At 41.4% G+C, this 15,733-nt stretch overlaps 1 protein-coding gene across 12 annotated transcripts in view; it reads left to right on the top strand.

The window, feature by feature from the left end:
• Positions 1-9,024, top strand: part of LOC145788634 (GCN5-related N-acetyltransferase 6, chloroplastic-like) — a 33,873-nt gene extending 24,849 nt beyond the window's left edge. For 8 of the 12 annotated variants that reach the window (XM_082906424.1, XM_082906409.1, XM_082906420.1 and 5 more), the window contains one exon: positions 8,720-8,876. In XM_082906424.1, the coding sequence (XP_082762550.1) occupies positions 8,720-8,736 (17 nt within the window). In that variant the 3' untranslated portion in view covers positions 8,737-8,876. Of the gene's footprint in view, positions 1-8,719 lie in introns of all 12 variants that reach the window. The other 4 variants (XR_014351019.1, XM_082906417.1, XM_082906413.1 and 1 more) reach the window with 2 other exon arrangements.
• The last annotated feature ends 6,709 nt before the right edge of the window (positions 9,025-15,733 follow it).

Below are 15,733 nucleotides of genomic sequence, written 5' to 3'. Positions count from 1 at the left end.
TCAATCAAAGGGCAGGTGCTTGCCGACTTTGTCGTCGAATTCACTGGTGTCCTGACCGACTTCAAGCCTGACGAAATTCGATCGAAGCTGAATTGGAGGATTTATGTTGGGGATATTTGGCAGTTGTATTGCGATGGGTCGTCCAATCAGTGGGGCAGTGGAGCCGAAGTTGTCATCATGTCTCCTAACGGCGCAATAATTGAGCAGGCCGTTAAGGTTGGCTTCGAAGCATCAAATATCGAAGCCGAATACGAAGCCCTCCTAGGCGGTTTACGGAATGTGCATGTTCTTGGCGCTCAGCGTTTGCTTGTGTTTTGTGATTCAAAACTGGTGATCAACCAGCTAAAGGGGGAATACGCTGCAAGGAACGACCGCGGCAAGGAACGACCGCATGGCGGCCTACATGAAAACGGCCAATACCTTGTTGGCAAAATTCGACCATCATGAGTTGAACCAGATAACACGTGATCAGAACACCCATGCAGACGCCTTGGCTTGCCTAGCCTCCGCCATCAACTCAGAGATTAAACGGACTATCGAAGTAAGTTTCATCCCGGAGCCAAACATTGGCCCTTCGGAGGAAGTCCAGATTAACGTTATAGAATTTGACCTAAGCTGGATAGATCCCATTGCTGCTTTCCTGTCTTCTGACCAACTCCCAGAGGAGAAGAAAGAAGCACACAAGTTGCAAAACAAAGCCATGAGATACTACTTAGATCCGCAAGGAGGGCTCTATAAAAAATCCCTCTCTGTCCCATATTTGGAATGCGTGCACCCAGACAAAGTCGAGGAGCTTCTGACTGAAATACATGAGGGCAGTTGTGGTGCCCATTCTGGCGGGCATTCTTTGGCCCATCGAGCTATAATGCAGGGGTATTATTGGCCGACAATGAGAGCGGACGCCGAGTGTTATGCGAAAAAGTGTGAACAGTGCCAGAAGTTCTCCCCACTAACCCATTTGCCCGCAGAAGAGCTGAATTCTATTACCAGTCCCTGGCCGTTTGCCTAGTGGGGGCTCGATATCATAGGACCATTGTCGAGGGCCCTAGGAATAAGCGATACTTGATCGTCGCAACAGATTACTTCACAAAATGGGTCGAAGCAGAGGCATTAACACACATTCGAGACGTTGATGTTAAACGCTTTGTATGGAGGAACATCATAACACGATTCGGCATTTCAAGAGCCCTTATTTCAGACAACGACACTCAATTTGATTGTGGTGTTTACCAAAAACTGTGCGACAAATATGGTATCCGGCCGTATTTTTCTATGTCGGCTTACCTCAAAAGCAATGATCAGGCCGAAGTTTCGAACAAATCCATCTTGGACGGCATCAAGAAAAGGCTGGAGAAAGCCAAAGGCAAATAGGTCGAAGAATTGTCGAGTGTATTGTGGGCTCATCGAACAACACCGAGGAGATCAACTGAAGAAACTCCGTTTGCCCTATGCTTTGGCAACCAGGCGATCTTACCCCTGGAGATCGGCCTCCCAACCCTGAAGTCGCAAGTTTTTGATACAGGCCGAAACGACATGATTCTGGCTTTGGATTTGATTCTAATCGAAGAACGAAGAGACCGCGCCCTTGCGTCCATGGCACAGTACCAGCAATAGTTGGCGAAATCATACAATCAACGAGTTCAGCTGCACCGCTACACACCAGGAGAATTGGTCCTGAAGAAGGTGCTTCCAGCCGACAGGAAGTCGGTTGATGGAAAACTTGGTCCAAACTGGAACGGCCCCTATCAAATAGATTCCATCGCAGGATCAGGGGCATATCGACTGAAAGATATGACAGGAAGGAGTCTTCCAAGGCCTTGGAACTCGACCCACTTACGATAGTTTTATCATTAAACCTGACCTGTAGGGAATGATTTTAGTGTTAAACGATTCGCCATGTACAAATTCCACTTTTGTAATACGAGGATTCTAGTCGAAAATTGTTCTAAAAGTGTTCCGAAAAAGCTTCCAAATTCGGAGCGCCCTTCGTGGATATCACGATCGACCACTCAAAGTCTCCGGATTCGGAGCCCCTTCGGCGCATGACGCTGTTGGGTAGAAAAAGCCTCCGGATTGGGAACGCCCTTCGTGGATATCACGATCGGCCACTGAAAGCCTCCGGATTCGGAGCCCCTTCGGCACATGACGCCGTTGGGCCGAAAAAGCCTCCGAATTCGGAGCGCCCTTCGTAGATATCACGATCGGCCAATCAAAGTCTCCGGATTCGGAGCCCCTTCGGCACATGACGCCGTTGGGCCGAAAAAGCCTTCAGATTCAGAGCGCCCTTCGTGGATATCACGATCGGCCACTCAAAGCTTCCGGATTCGGAGCACTCTTCGTGGATATCACGATCGGCCAATCAAAGTCTCCGGATTCGGAGCGCTCTTCGTGGATATCACGATCGACCACTCAAAGTCTCCAGATTCAGAGCCCCTTCGGCGCATAACGCCGTTGGGCCGAAAAAGCCTCTGGATTCGGAGCGCCCTTCGTAGATATCACGATCGGCCACTCAAAGTTTCCGAATTCGGAGCGCCCTTCGTGGATATTGCTATCGGCCAATCAAAGTCTTCGGATTCGGAGCGCCCTTTGTGGATATCACAATCGGCCACTCAAAGTCTCCGGATTCGGAGCCCCTTCGACGCATGACGTCGTCCTAGCCTAAGCCTGGAGCCGAATAAATACCTAAAGAAAATGCCGGATTTGGAGTCTTATCAACACCGTTTTTGGGCAATGTAACGAGCATACTGAATAAATATTTAGTGACGTGCTCCATTTGGACGAGCCGGCTAAAACCGTTTATTCAAACAATCTCTGTCCAACAAAGCACAAAACATGCAAACATATATACGCCAAAGAATTACATAATTATGCAATTTGACAAGTAATTATAAGGCAACAGGAATATTAACAACATAGCATCTTATTCATCTGACAAGTAATTACATAATTTTTGACGCAATCCGCGCCTGAACATTACAACGAATATTTTTATGCAGTCTCTCCCTCATCGTCACTCTTTTCGACCTCAAAGGCGGAAAAGGGAAAATGATTGTGCCGGTACCGCAGCAACGCCGAATCGACACCCTTTGCTTGAAGAGCCTCTGCGGCCTGAAGTGCCGTGATCCAACCGTGCTTAAATCTCCAATTCTCGCATCGGCAGACCTCCTCTGCAAGCTTCTCCTTCATTTTGTCGATCCCAACCTTCCGGCCCGCATGAAAGCCTTGCTCATAACCTTTGGATCTCATATTTTCTACGGCAAACATGCTAGTCGTGTCTCGATCGGCAATGGCATGACTCAATAGCAGTTGGGTCACCCTTTCGTCCATGATTGGATTAGATCGACCCGCCACGTGCAGCTCGGCGGCTTTAGCCATCCTAAGCTCATTAAGTTCGCGCTCGGCTTTCTCCACCCGAACCTCCGAACTGCGGACCCTTTCGTCCATCTTCTCTATCTCCCGTCGCGCGGCGTGCAGGCGCATGCCAACTTCGTGAGCGGTGTACAGCCCCTTCACCGCCCCGTGGATTTCATCTCGAAAGACGTCGAAATCTTGTCAGCCAACCATCGACTGCTGCACCTCCAGTGGAAAAATCTGTCGAGCAAATTCGACCGCCACCACTGGGTCCCTGATAATGGAGTCCGCTTCCGTCATCGGTCTGTTCCCTACGAAAACTGCGAAACTCAACGGTCGCGGTTGCGGAGAGCTTCCCCGTTGCTGTTTCTCCTTTTGGGGTGATCTGTTTCGACGACTTGGAGTCTGACGTTTTTCCCGTTCGTTGGACGCCCCACTTCCCGCACGAGTGGCTTCTCTGCCGCGATTCATCGCAGTATCAAGCTCAGCCAAAGTTTGACCTTCGCCTCTGCTGTTGAAGAAAACTCTATTTGCCATTCGCGATAAGTTGCCTTGAAAACACAGTAAGCGAAGTTACTGGCGCAAACAGCCACCCCTCATTTATTTCTAATCCTTACAGCGCCCCCGAGGCAATTTCATTAACGCCACTCTCCAAACGAACTATCTAAATGGCAATTTTTGATCAATGCCTTTGAAGTTCATACACTGGCTGGGGCACGGGCAGATTTATTAATCTAGCCGGCCGCGTACCCTGACCTCATGCCGATCGATATGTGCCGCAGCCAGTTCGTTCATTCAATTTTTGGCTTTTAAAACGGCCTAACTATCTAAACGGCAATTTTTGATCAATGCCTTCGAAGTTCATGCACTGACTGGGACAAGGGCAGATTTATTAACCTAGCCGACCGCGTACCCTGGCCTCATGCCGATCGATATGTGCCGCAGCCAGTTCATTCAATTTTTGCCTTTTAAAACGGCCTAACTATCTAAACGGCAATTTTTTATCACTGCCTTCGAAGTTCATGCACTGGCTGGGGTAAGGGCAGATTTATTAATTTAGCTGGCCGCATACCCTGGCTTCATGCCGATTAATATGTGCCGCATCCAGTTCATTCATTCAATTTTTGGCTTTTAAAACGGCCTATCTAAACAGCAATTTTTTATCAATGTCTTCGAAGTTCATGCACTGGCTGGGGCAAGGACAGATTTATTAATCTAGCCGGCCGCGTACCCTGGCCTCATGCCGATCGATATGTGCCGCAACCAGTTCATTCAATTTTTGCCTTTTAAAACGGCCTAACTATCTAAACGGCAATTTTTGATCAATGCCTTTGAAGTTGATGCACTGGTTGGGGCAAGGGCAGATTTATTAATCTAACCGGCTGCGTACCCTGGCCTCATGACGATTGATATGTGCCGCAGCCAGATCATTCACCACTTTTTGGCTTTTAAAACGGCCTAACTATCTAAACGTCAATTTTTGATCAATGCCTTTGAAGTTCATGCACTGGCTGGGGCAAGGACAGATTTATTAATCTAGCCGGCCGCGTACCCTGACCTCATGCCGATCGATATGTGCCGTAGCCAGTTCATTCACCAATTTTTGGCTTTTAAAACGTCCTAATCATTTAGTCGGCAATTATACAACATTTGACCCAAAGCAATTCCATTCATCACTAACAGCAAGGTACAAAATGAATTTTCATTAAGTAAATTGGGCACAAATTGTAACCATTTTACATACGAAAATTACTAAGCAAAAAACTGTAAAAAGCTGAAAAATACACGCAAATCCTAAAACAAAAAACAAGCGCCTTTGAAATCAGCCATCGGAATCAGACTCCAGCGGCTCAATATCCACTTGCTCATATGGAATTGGCGCAGCCAAAGACACATTAGCGGCAGCAAGGGCTTTGAGCCAGCCGTGTTTAAAGCCCTGATTCTCAAACTTCGGGACTTCGTCTATGTATTCATCATAAGCAGATTTTTTCCCGGCATCAAATGCGCTAGAAGCCTTCAAGTCAATTGTTTCCTTCGCCGCCTTCATCTCTTCCAACTCAGCCTTCAATTTAGAATTCGCCTCCTGGGCCAATTTAAGCACGGCGTCACTCGCATGCGCCCTCTCCTCGGCAACCGATCTCAAGTCTTCAGCATTACGGGCTCTCTCCAACTCGGCCTCGGCACGAGCGCCCTTGATCTGCGCCCTACTCCTTTGGTCCTCAACCTTCGCTTGTAAACGGCCAATCTGCTCCACGGCATCATGATAGCGACGACCCATGTCTGCTATCCTTCCGACGGTCTGCAAAACAGGAAGTTAAAACCAAAATAATGTGTAAGGAGAAAAGACAGAGTCAAGATATGTACCAAAAGAGCCAATTGCGCGGCCAACGCGATTGCAACCAGGTCCAGCTCCGCCCGAAAAGTCTCCTCATCAGTAGGCAGTGAAATGGACGTCGCCAAACTAAGTGCAACCGCTGCATCTTTGATTACCGAAGCATCGGAGAAGATCGGCGTATTTTTCATCTTCGGCTGAATAACAAAAGGTATAAACACATCCGATTCCTCCAAACGAGGCCGTTTGTCGACGCGATCTTTTTCTGAGCCGACCTCGACATCAGTAGGGCACTTTCTACCCTTTGCTCAGTTTCTACACTAGCCTGCACCGAGGGTTCCGTTTCGGTGCTTCCTCTTTTTGCCGTCACTTCCTCAATAACGGGCAGGGCGGACTGAGACTGAGACTGAGACTGAGATTCGATAACCCGAATCTCCTCCGCCCTTCGCCGCGCAGCTAGCCTTTCCGCGTTCGCTTTCTTGGCAAGCATAGTGAGGCTCAGCCCAGCCACATCATCAGGGTACGCGCTGGGAAGATCCTCCAGACCCTGAAAAATATCGTCAAGTGAACGATCCTCTCGACCCGAAGTGTACGGATTATCAGTCGAATTGAGGCCGACTTCCTCAAATGCTAATTTCAAAGCATCGTCAACCTCTGTTTTGGCTTCGTCTGATTCGGCGGCCTCAGCTACTTCCGATCGCTTCGAATCTGATTCCTTGCAGCCGACTTGCCTCAAATTTTTGAAGTCAGTCAAGATACGGGCGACAAGAAACTCCTCACCGATCGGAATTGCGATATTTTTTGCTGCCGAAAAGGTCGTATAAGTCGGCTCATAGCGGAGCAGGACGTGGGCCGCCCTCCCCTGCTTCTGAAGAGTCCGTCGGCCGAAATACTTGAGCGCAGTCTTGATTTCTGAAAGGACGACGTCGTCAGTTGAGGTCAAGATTTTCTTCAAATCGTTCCCTGCAAAAGCAAAACCATAAGGCCCAAAAAATGAAGCTTTATAAATTTAACAAATGAATAGAAGATGATACTCGGCCACCTGGTTCGCCCCTCTGTCTAGGAATACGATCAAGGCGATCCTCGCCTTCGCCGAATTCCCAGTTTCCTTGGACGATGACCATAACATCATCGACTCGCTTCCTAGAGCTGGAAAGCATAGTCACTAGTTGATGGTCGGTGTCTTTGGCTCTAAGGAAATAACGCTCGTGCTGACCAGAAGACTTGGCCAAGGCGTAGCAATGCCGAATAGCGGAGATGCCAAGGTTAAGCCCAAGGCGATGGTTTAGTGCGACAATTCCCATCATAATCCTAAAGAAATTGACGTTAGGCTGCGAAGGGATTAACTCCCAATGGCAAAGCACGGCCCTAAGGAGTGGGTGAAAGGGGAAATGGACCCCGCCGTCTGCAATTGATAGAAGAGGGAAGACGATGGTGTTTTCATCAACCCTCTCCATATCAAGGGTTTCGTCTGCCACAAAAGACAAACGGACGTCATCAGGGACGGAAAAATGACGTCGGAAGTCAGAAATTTGATCCGGTGAGAGATCTTTTAAATGTTTCGCCATTCTCCCCAGCCAATACGATTATACTAAGCCAAAAAACAAAGCAAGGAAGGAGAGAACTTACAAGTGGCGAAGGAGGTAGAGAAGAGTAGGAGGTCGCAGAGGTAGTTCGGAAGGCAATCCAGCGACGGGCGTCTAAAAGCATGTATCTATTTGAAAAGACATCAAAATTTTAAATCACAATAAATGAGAGTGTACGAAGAGGCGGGAAGTTGAAATGATAACCGAGAAGCGTGTGGACAGAATTCGCGTTGGAATACGATCAGCCACCAAATTTCGGCTCTGACTCTTCGAGTTCAAAGCCAAACACTCCAGCCAACTGCCGCTAGTGGAGTGCTTGGGGGGAAATTGTGGGGGCCGAATATTGGAAGTCGTAGAGATTCCAGAGAGACGAACATTGAAGAATTAAGATTCGAAACATTCGGCCATTGCCACGGAAGCTCGGACCCAACCTTATTCGGCTAGATAGTTGATTAAGCAAGGGGGCGAGTGAAGATCGGTTTATTATAAAATATGCCGAATAGGAGGTTGGATTTGGAACTAATCCCGAGGCCCAAAGAAGAAAAGATATAAATAGAAGAGACATCAGCCAGAAAGAGATATGTGATAATTGTGGTGTTTAACTTAGAATACAAGTAATCTAGAACGAGAGTCTGACTTGTCCGTCGGAGTGCTAATTCCAGCACCCCCGACCGGAGTGTTTACTTCCTTTCAGGTGCCTATCAGTGGATCGCGAGCGTTCCGCAGGATCAGAAGAGTACTTCCTAAAACCACTTCCCCACAAGTACTATAGAGATGAGTGAGATATATATATATATATATATATGGGTGGGTTTTGTGCAATAAAGTATTTATTTGAGAAATTGATGATGGATTATGCTTTCAACTATGAAATAGGAAATAAATGTACTTGAATCAAAGAAGGAAATATTGGTGTGGAAAAATCCCAAATTTTATATGAACCCTAAGGGATTATTCATGTAATTGATGAGATTGATGATCGATAGTTTAAATTTAAGAATCCTTGTGATTGTGGATGTTGTGTGAAAATGTAAATGTTATGATATGTGTATGAGATTTTTTTTGGGTAAGTAAAATGTGTTTGAGATGCCCACTTGCCCGGTTCATGTAAGGACGACGAATGTGGGGTTGTGTTTGAGGTGCCCACTTGCTTGGTCTGCATGAGAGCGGCGAATGTAGGAATGTTGTGAGGCGTCCACTGGCCGATTCGTGTGAGGACGACGAAAGTGGAAAGGTTTGAGGTGTTTGCATGCCATCCGTATGATGACGAAAAAAAGTGTGGAGGTTGATTGTGAGTTGTATTTTGTTCAATTAAACTTATAATACAAATGAACATTGGGCATACATATAAAGGTCATTCATGTTTAAATCAATTGTCTATATACTCGGTTAAAGTTATTCTCTACTGGGCAAAATTACTCATTCCTATTTTTTTTCACTAACATTTCAGGTAATGAAGAGCCCTAAACCCGTTTATGAAGGAAAAGAAGATAAGGATATTTCTTTTCCTTTTTGTTGAAAAAGCCTAACCTTTTGTGAAAACTTAATGTTGTAATGAAATGATGAAACTCTTTTTCTACTTTTATTTTGAGCTTTGTAATTTTGTATTAATGTCCCAATGTAACTAGTAAGCTAGAAGGGCAATGTAATTGTTTTATAATTTTCTCTAACTCACTGAACAGGGAGATGTATTGTTGGAATTGTTTTGTATGTAAAATCTACAGTTCAATGAGAAAGAGAAATATTTGAATGAAATTGTATTGTGAGTATATGTGTAGAAAGTATATTTTAACTGTTCTATGTACATGATAATTGGTGGGGTGTTACACTTACCCCCACATATGGAGAGGTTTATGTAGTTTGAACCCATGATGACCAGGTTAATAGTAATATCACACAGTTGCGCACGCACACACACAAAGGCCAAAACAAATTTGAAAGTGAAATGCAGCACACCCAAATGGTTTAAACTGGCTCACAAGTCTAACTATGGTCTGAAGGAGCCTCAATGTGATGGAGACTCATGAGGCTTTATTGACTGGGAGAGGTAATTAGAGAGGTGGATGATTTTGGAGCATGTTAAAGTTGTTGCTACCTGATTGTTTCGTGCCCCCCTTGTTGTTGTTGTTGTTGTTGTTGTTGTTGTTGTTGTTGTTGTGTAGTTGACATTTGATAACTTGGACCATATTTTGTTAGAAAAAATCCGGAATGATCTCAAGGTGGTCATGAAAGAAATTCATAATTCCCAGCTTCACTCAAAACTGGTATTTCTTCAATGTTTCTACTATTTTTTTTCTCTTCTGATTGGGGTTAATTCTTGTAGGCTATCATCTATCATTTTCTTGAATCACATTTTGCCCATTTCATCTTCTCCACCAAAAAGAAAAAAGTGATGGATCTGTTTTTGTGCTCCGAGGTGCAAGTTATATCATTCTTTGAACAATATCCAATGGACCATATTGGTTTTGTTTTTTCTATAATAACGTCATCTTACAATATTTCTATGTCATAATGAAAAATACAGTGTATTTTACACGAACAGTATATTTTACTCAGGTAGACAAGGGGTCTTGGAGTAGTCTAAGTGCACGGAAAATTTTTAGAGAATGAGAAACAAATATGTGATAAATGATTTATCTATGTCCCATTGTATGAAAACCTTTCGTGTTCATATCACAATTGGGAGTTTAGTTTTAAGCATAATATCCAAAGAACGTGTTTCATTAGCAATATTAATAGTAAGGGGATTAACAATCTATGATATTAATGTATGATTGGTTATTCAGTTAAATTTGTGAGATACAAAAATTTCCTCTTGTCCACTTTTGTTTTGCAATATATATAGAAATATATAATCCCAATTATATGTATATTTTGCATTATTAGTTGTAGGATAAAAAAATCTAATAACTTTGTTAGATAGAATGGGGAATTGGGGATGTTGTTGCGCCGGTTGCGTAGCAGCATCTGTTGTGCTGTGAAATGGGTCTATTTCAGAGCTTATTTTCATAATTCAAATAGTTCACATTTTAGCACACATCAAGTAGAACATGCCTGTAAAAAATCAAGATGATACTCGGCCACCTGGTTTCCTTGAGGTCAAGATTTTCTTCAAATCGTTCCCTGCAAAAGCAAAATCATAAGGCCCCAAAAATGAAGCTTTATAAATTTAACAAATGAATAGAAGATGATACTCGGCCACCTGGTTTGCCCCTCCGTCTAGGAATACGATCAAGGCGATCCTCGCCTTCGCCGAATTCCTAGTTTCCTTGGACGACGACCATAACATCATCGACTCGCTTTCCAGAACTGGAAAGCATAGTCACTAGTTGATGGTCGGTGTCTTTGGCTCTAAGGAAATAACGCTCGTGCCGACCAGAAGACTTGGCCAAGGCGTAGCAATGCCAAATAGCGGAGATGCCAAGGTTAAGCCCAAGGCGATGGTTTAGTGCAACAATCCCCATCATAATCCTAAAGAAATTGACGTTGGGCTGCGAAGGGATTAACTCCCAATGGCAAAGCACGGCCCTAAGGAGTGGGTAAAGGGGGAAACGGACCCCGCCCTCTGCAATTGATAGAAGAGGGAAGACGATGGTGTTTTCATCAACCCTCTCCATATCAAGGGTTCCGTCTGTTACAAAAGACAAACGAACGTCATCAGGGACGGAAAAATGGCGTCGGAAACCAGAAATTTGATCCGGTGAGAGGAGATCTTTTAAATGGTTCGCCATTCTCCCCTGCCAATATGATTATACTAAGCCAAAAAACAAAGCAAGGAAGGAGAGAACTTACAAATGGCGAAGGAGGTAGAGAAGAGTAGGAGGTCGCAGAGGTAGTTCACAAGGCAATCCAGCGACGGGCGTCTAAAAGCGTGTATCTATTTGAAAAGACATCAAAATTTTAAATCACAATAAATGAGAGTGTACGAAGAGGCGGGAAGTTGAAATGATAACCGAGAAGCGTGTGGACAGAATTCGCGTTGGAATACGATCAGCTGCCAAATTTGGCTCTGACTCTTCGAGTTCAAAGCCAAACACTCCAACCAACTACCGCTAGTGGAGTGCTTGGGGAGCAATTATGGGGCCGAATATTGGAAGTCGTAGAGATTCCAGAGAGTCGAACATTGAAGAATCAAGATTCGAAACATTCGGCCATTGCCACGGAAGCTCGGACCCAACCTTATTCGGCTAGATAATCGATTAAGCAAGGGGACGAGTGAAGATCGATTTATTACAAATTATGCCGAATAGGAGGTTGGATTTGGAACTAATCCCGAGACCCAAAGAAGAAAAGATATAAATAGAAGAGACATCAGCTAGAAAGAGGTATGTGATAATTGTAGTGTTTAACTTAGAATACAAGTAATCTAGAACGAGAGTCTAACTTGTCCGTCAGAGTGCTAATTCCGGCACCCCCGACCGGAGTGTTTACTTCCTTTCAGGTGCCTATCGGTGGATCGCGAGCGTCCCCCAGGATCAGAAGAGTATTTCCTAAAACCACTTCCCCACAAGTACTATAGAGATGAGTGAGATATATATATATATATATATATATATGGGTGGGTTTTGTGCAATAAAGTATTTATTTGAGAAATTGATGATGGATTATGCTTTCAACTATGAAATAGGAAATAAATGTGCTTGAATCAAAGAAAGGAAATATTAGTGTGGAAAAATCCCAAATTTTATATGAACCCTAAGGGATTATTCATGAAATTGATGACGTTGATGATCGATGGTTTAAATTTAAGAATCCTTGTGATTATGGATGTTGTGTGAAAATGTAAATGTTATGATATGTGTATGAGATTTTTTTTGGGTAAGTAAAATGTGTTTGAGATGCCCACTTGCCCGGTTCATGTGAGGACGACGAATGTGGGGTTGTGTTTGAGGTGCCCACTTGCTTGGTCTGCATGAGAGCGGCGAATGTAGGAATGTTGTGAGGCGTCCACTGGCCGATTCGTGTGAGGACGACGAAAGTGGAAAGGTTTGAGGCGTTTGCATGCCATCTGTATGATGACGAAAAAAAGTGTGGAGGTTGATTGTGAGTTGTATTTTGTCCAATTAAACTTATAATACAAATGAACATTGGGCATACATATAAAGGTCATTCATGTTTAAATCAATTGTCTATATACTCGGTTAAAGTTATTCTCTACTGGGCAAAATTACTCATTCCTATTTTTTTTCACTAACATTTCGGGTAATGAAGAGCCCTAAACCCGTTTATGAAGGAAAAGAAGATAAGGATATTTCTTTTCCTTTTTGTTGAAAAAGCCTAACCTTTTGTGAAAACTTAATGTTGTAATGAAATGATGTAACTCTTTTTCTACTTTTATTTTGAGCTTTGTAATTTTGTATTAATGTCCCAATGTAACTAGTAAGCTAGAAAGGCAATGTAATTGTTTTATAATTTTCTCTAACTCACTGAACAGGGAGATGTATTGTTGGAATTGTTTTGTATGTAAAATCTACAGTTCAATGAGAAAGAGAAATATTTGAATGAAATTGTATTGTGAGCATATGTGTAGAAAGTATATTTTAACTGTTCTATGTACATGATAATTGGTGGGGTGTTACACTTACCCCCACATATGGAGAGGTTTATGTAGTTTGAACCCATGATGACCAGGTTAATAGTAATATCACACAGTTGCGCACGCACACACACAAAGGCCAAAACAAATTTGAAAGTGAAATGCATCACACCCAAATGGTTTAAACTGGCTCACAAGTCTAACTATGGTCTGAAGGAGCCTCAATGTGATGGAGACTCATGAGGCTTTATTGACTGGGAGAGGTAATTAGAGAGGTGGATGATTTTGGAGCATGTTAAAGTTGTTGCTACCTGATTGTTTCGTGCCCCCCTTGTTGTTGTTGTTGTTGTTGTTGTTGTTGTTGTTGTTGCTGCGTAGTTGACATTTGATAACTTGGACCATATTTTGTTAGAAAAAATCCGGAATGATGAAAGAAATTCATAATCCCCAGCTTCACTCAAAACTGGTATTTCTTCAATGTTTCTACTGTTTTTTTTCCCTTCTGATTGGGGTTAATTCTTGCAGGCTATCATCTATCATTTTCTTGAATCACATTTTGCCCATTTCATCTTCTCCACCAAAAAGAAAAAAGTGATGGATCTGTTTTTGTGCTCTGAGGTGCAAGTTATATCATTCTTTGAACAATATCCAATGGACCATATTGGTTTTGTTTTTTCTATAATAACGTCATCTTACAATATTTCTATGTCATAATGAAAAATACAGTGTATTTTACATGAACAGTATATTTTACTCAGGTAGACAAGGGGTCTTGGAGTAGTCTAAGTGCACGGAAAATTTTTAGAGAATGAGAAACAAATATGTGATAAATGATTTATCTATGTCCCATTGTATGAAAACCTTTCGTGTTCATATCACAATTGAGAGTTTAGTTTTAAGCATAATATCCAAAGAACGTGTTTCATTAGCAATATTAATAGTAAGGGGATTAACAATCTATGATATTAATGTATGATTGGTTATTCAGTTTGATTTGTGAGATACAAAAATTTCCTCTTGTCCACTTTTGTTTTGCAATATATATAGAAATATATAATCCCAATTATATGTATATTTTGCATTATTAGTTGTAGGATAAAAAATCTAATAACTTTGTTAGATAGAATGGGGAATTGGGGATGTTGCGCCGGCTGCGTAGCAACATCTGTTGTGCTGTGAAATGGGTCTATTTCGGGGCCTATTTTGATAATTCAAATAGTTCACATTTTAGCACACATCAAGTAGAACATGCCTGTAAAAAATCAAGTTAATCGAATATCATTTTCTCATTCATCGACTCACATTTGTATCTACAAAAATAAATAATAATTGTAATTTAAAGTACTAAAATGAATACAAATATAAGTGGATGAATGGGCAAACATTATCCGATTAACTTGATTTTTTTCAGACATGTTATACTTAATGTATTCTAAAATGTGAACGGTTTGGATTATCAAAATGGATCCCGAAATAGGCCCATTTCGCCGCACAACAGATGTTGCGCAGACTGCGCAGTAGCATCCCCAAATTCGATAAAATGGTCATTGAAATCTAATTCGAATAATAAATTAGAATATGAGTCTCATAGATTAATAATTTCAATTCTATGCTATAGTCTGTCCAATCAAACTAGCCTAGAGGTTACTAATATGAGAGAGTCAGAAATACTAAGCACTTAAATTTGGAAATTGACTGAAAATATTCTTAATTTCATTTCAGAGAGACATCAATGTAATTTCCATTTTCATCACAACTAAAATCTTTATCCTATAATTTTGTATTTACAATTTAGTTCTTTAATATTTAAACATTGGAATACAAAAAAAAAAAAAGTTTAAAACTTTAATTTTCAATTTTAACAAACGACTCTTAAGAAAAACTCCGAAGAAAAATCTCTAGGACTAATTAGTAGGTCACATGATAAGGGTAATTTTATTTGTACAAAAGAAAATCTTAGCATACACTATCTATATCATTCAGATGTAAAATTTTAGACAAATGTAAAATGTTCGGACATAAATTTTAGAACAAAAAATAATTGTTTGGACTTAAACAGTTAAACGGAATGTATATTGAATAATTTATTTTTTTTTAGAAATTTATAACCGAACATTTAATTTTTCTTCTAAAATTTATATCCGAATGACTAAAAATTTTTTGTATTGAGATATTTTGTGACATGTGAATTGAATTTCCAACATGATAATCACGTGCCAAATTTCCATCTAATTTAACAACAATTTATTGAAGGATCGAATCATAAGGGCAATTTTGAGGTTAAGATAATTGAAAATTGAGAGATTGAAAAAAATATTAAAATAAAAGTAAAAAATAAGATTTATTCATTACTTGCTTCTTTTATTTTGAAAGAGAAACTGGGCTTCTTTCACTCATGCTTTTTGCCTTTGTTCATTTCTTGTTTTTTTAATTTTGTCACATAAAATAATTTATAAATATGATAAAATTCCTGGTACCTATTTTATCTAGAAAAATGCTTGGGAGCACTAATTAGTGCTCCCACTAATTAGGTGGCAGTGGTCCCGCTATTAATGATGTGATGTTTTGGTCTTGGAGTTGTATTTTTTTTTATTTTTTTTTACTTTTTTAATGCATTAGTGCTATTAGTGGTGATGTTTTTAGTGGGATGAATCATTGTTGTTAATAAAATGATATTGCAATTATAATTTATATGTGCTCTAGCCTTGTCATCACAATAAATATGTAAAAACCTATCAATTGTGTTATTAATATGTAAAAAATAAAAGGCATATTTCTCTCTTTTTTTAATTATAATCAATCATTATTATTATTGTTGATTTTGTTTAGAAAGATTATAAGGTAGTTATATTAAAATGGAAGTAAGCATCCTACCGAACAAGAAAAAAGAAAAATAACAAAGTTGCAAAGAGCCAAACAAAAAACCTT

The sequence above is a fragment of the Camellia sinensis genome, chromosome 14 (genome assembly GCF_055761805.1).
Source record: "Camellia sinensis isolate YWXY chromosome 14, ASM5576180v1, whole genome shotgun sequence".
NCBI classification, from domain to species: Eukaryota; Viridiplantae; Streptophyta; class Magnoliopsida; order Ericales; family Theaceae; genus Camellia; species Camellia sinensis.
Note: the sequence above shows the minus strand (reverse complement) of the source record. Positions and strands in the feature narration are given on the sequence as shown.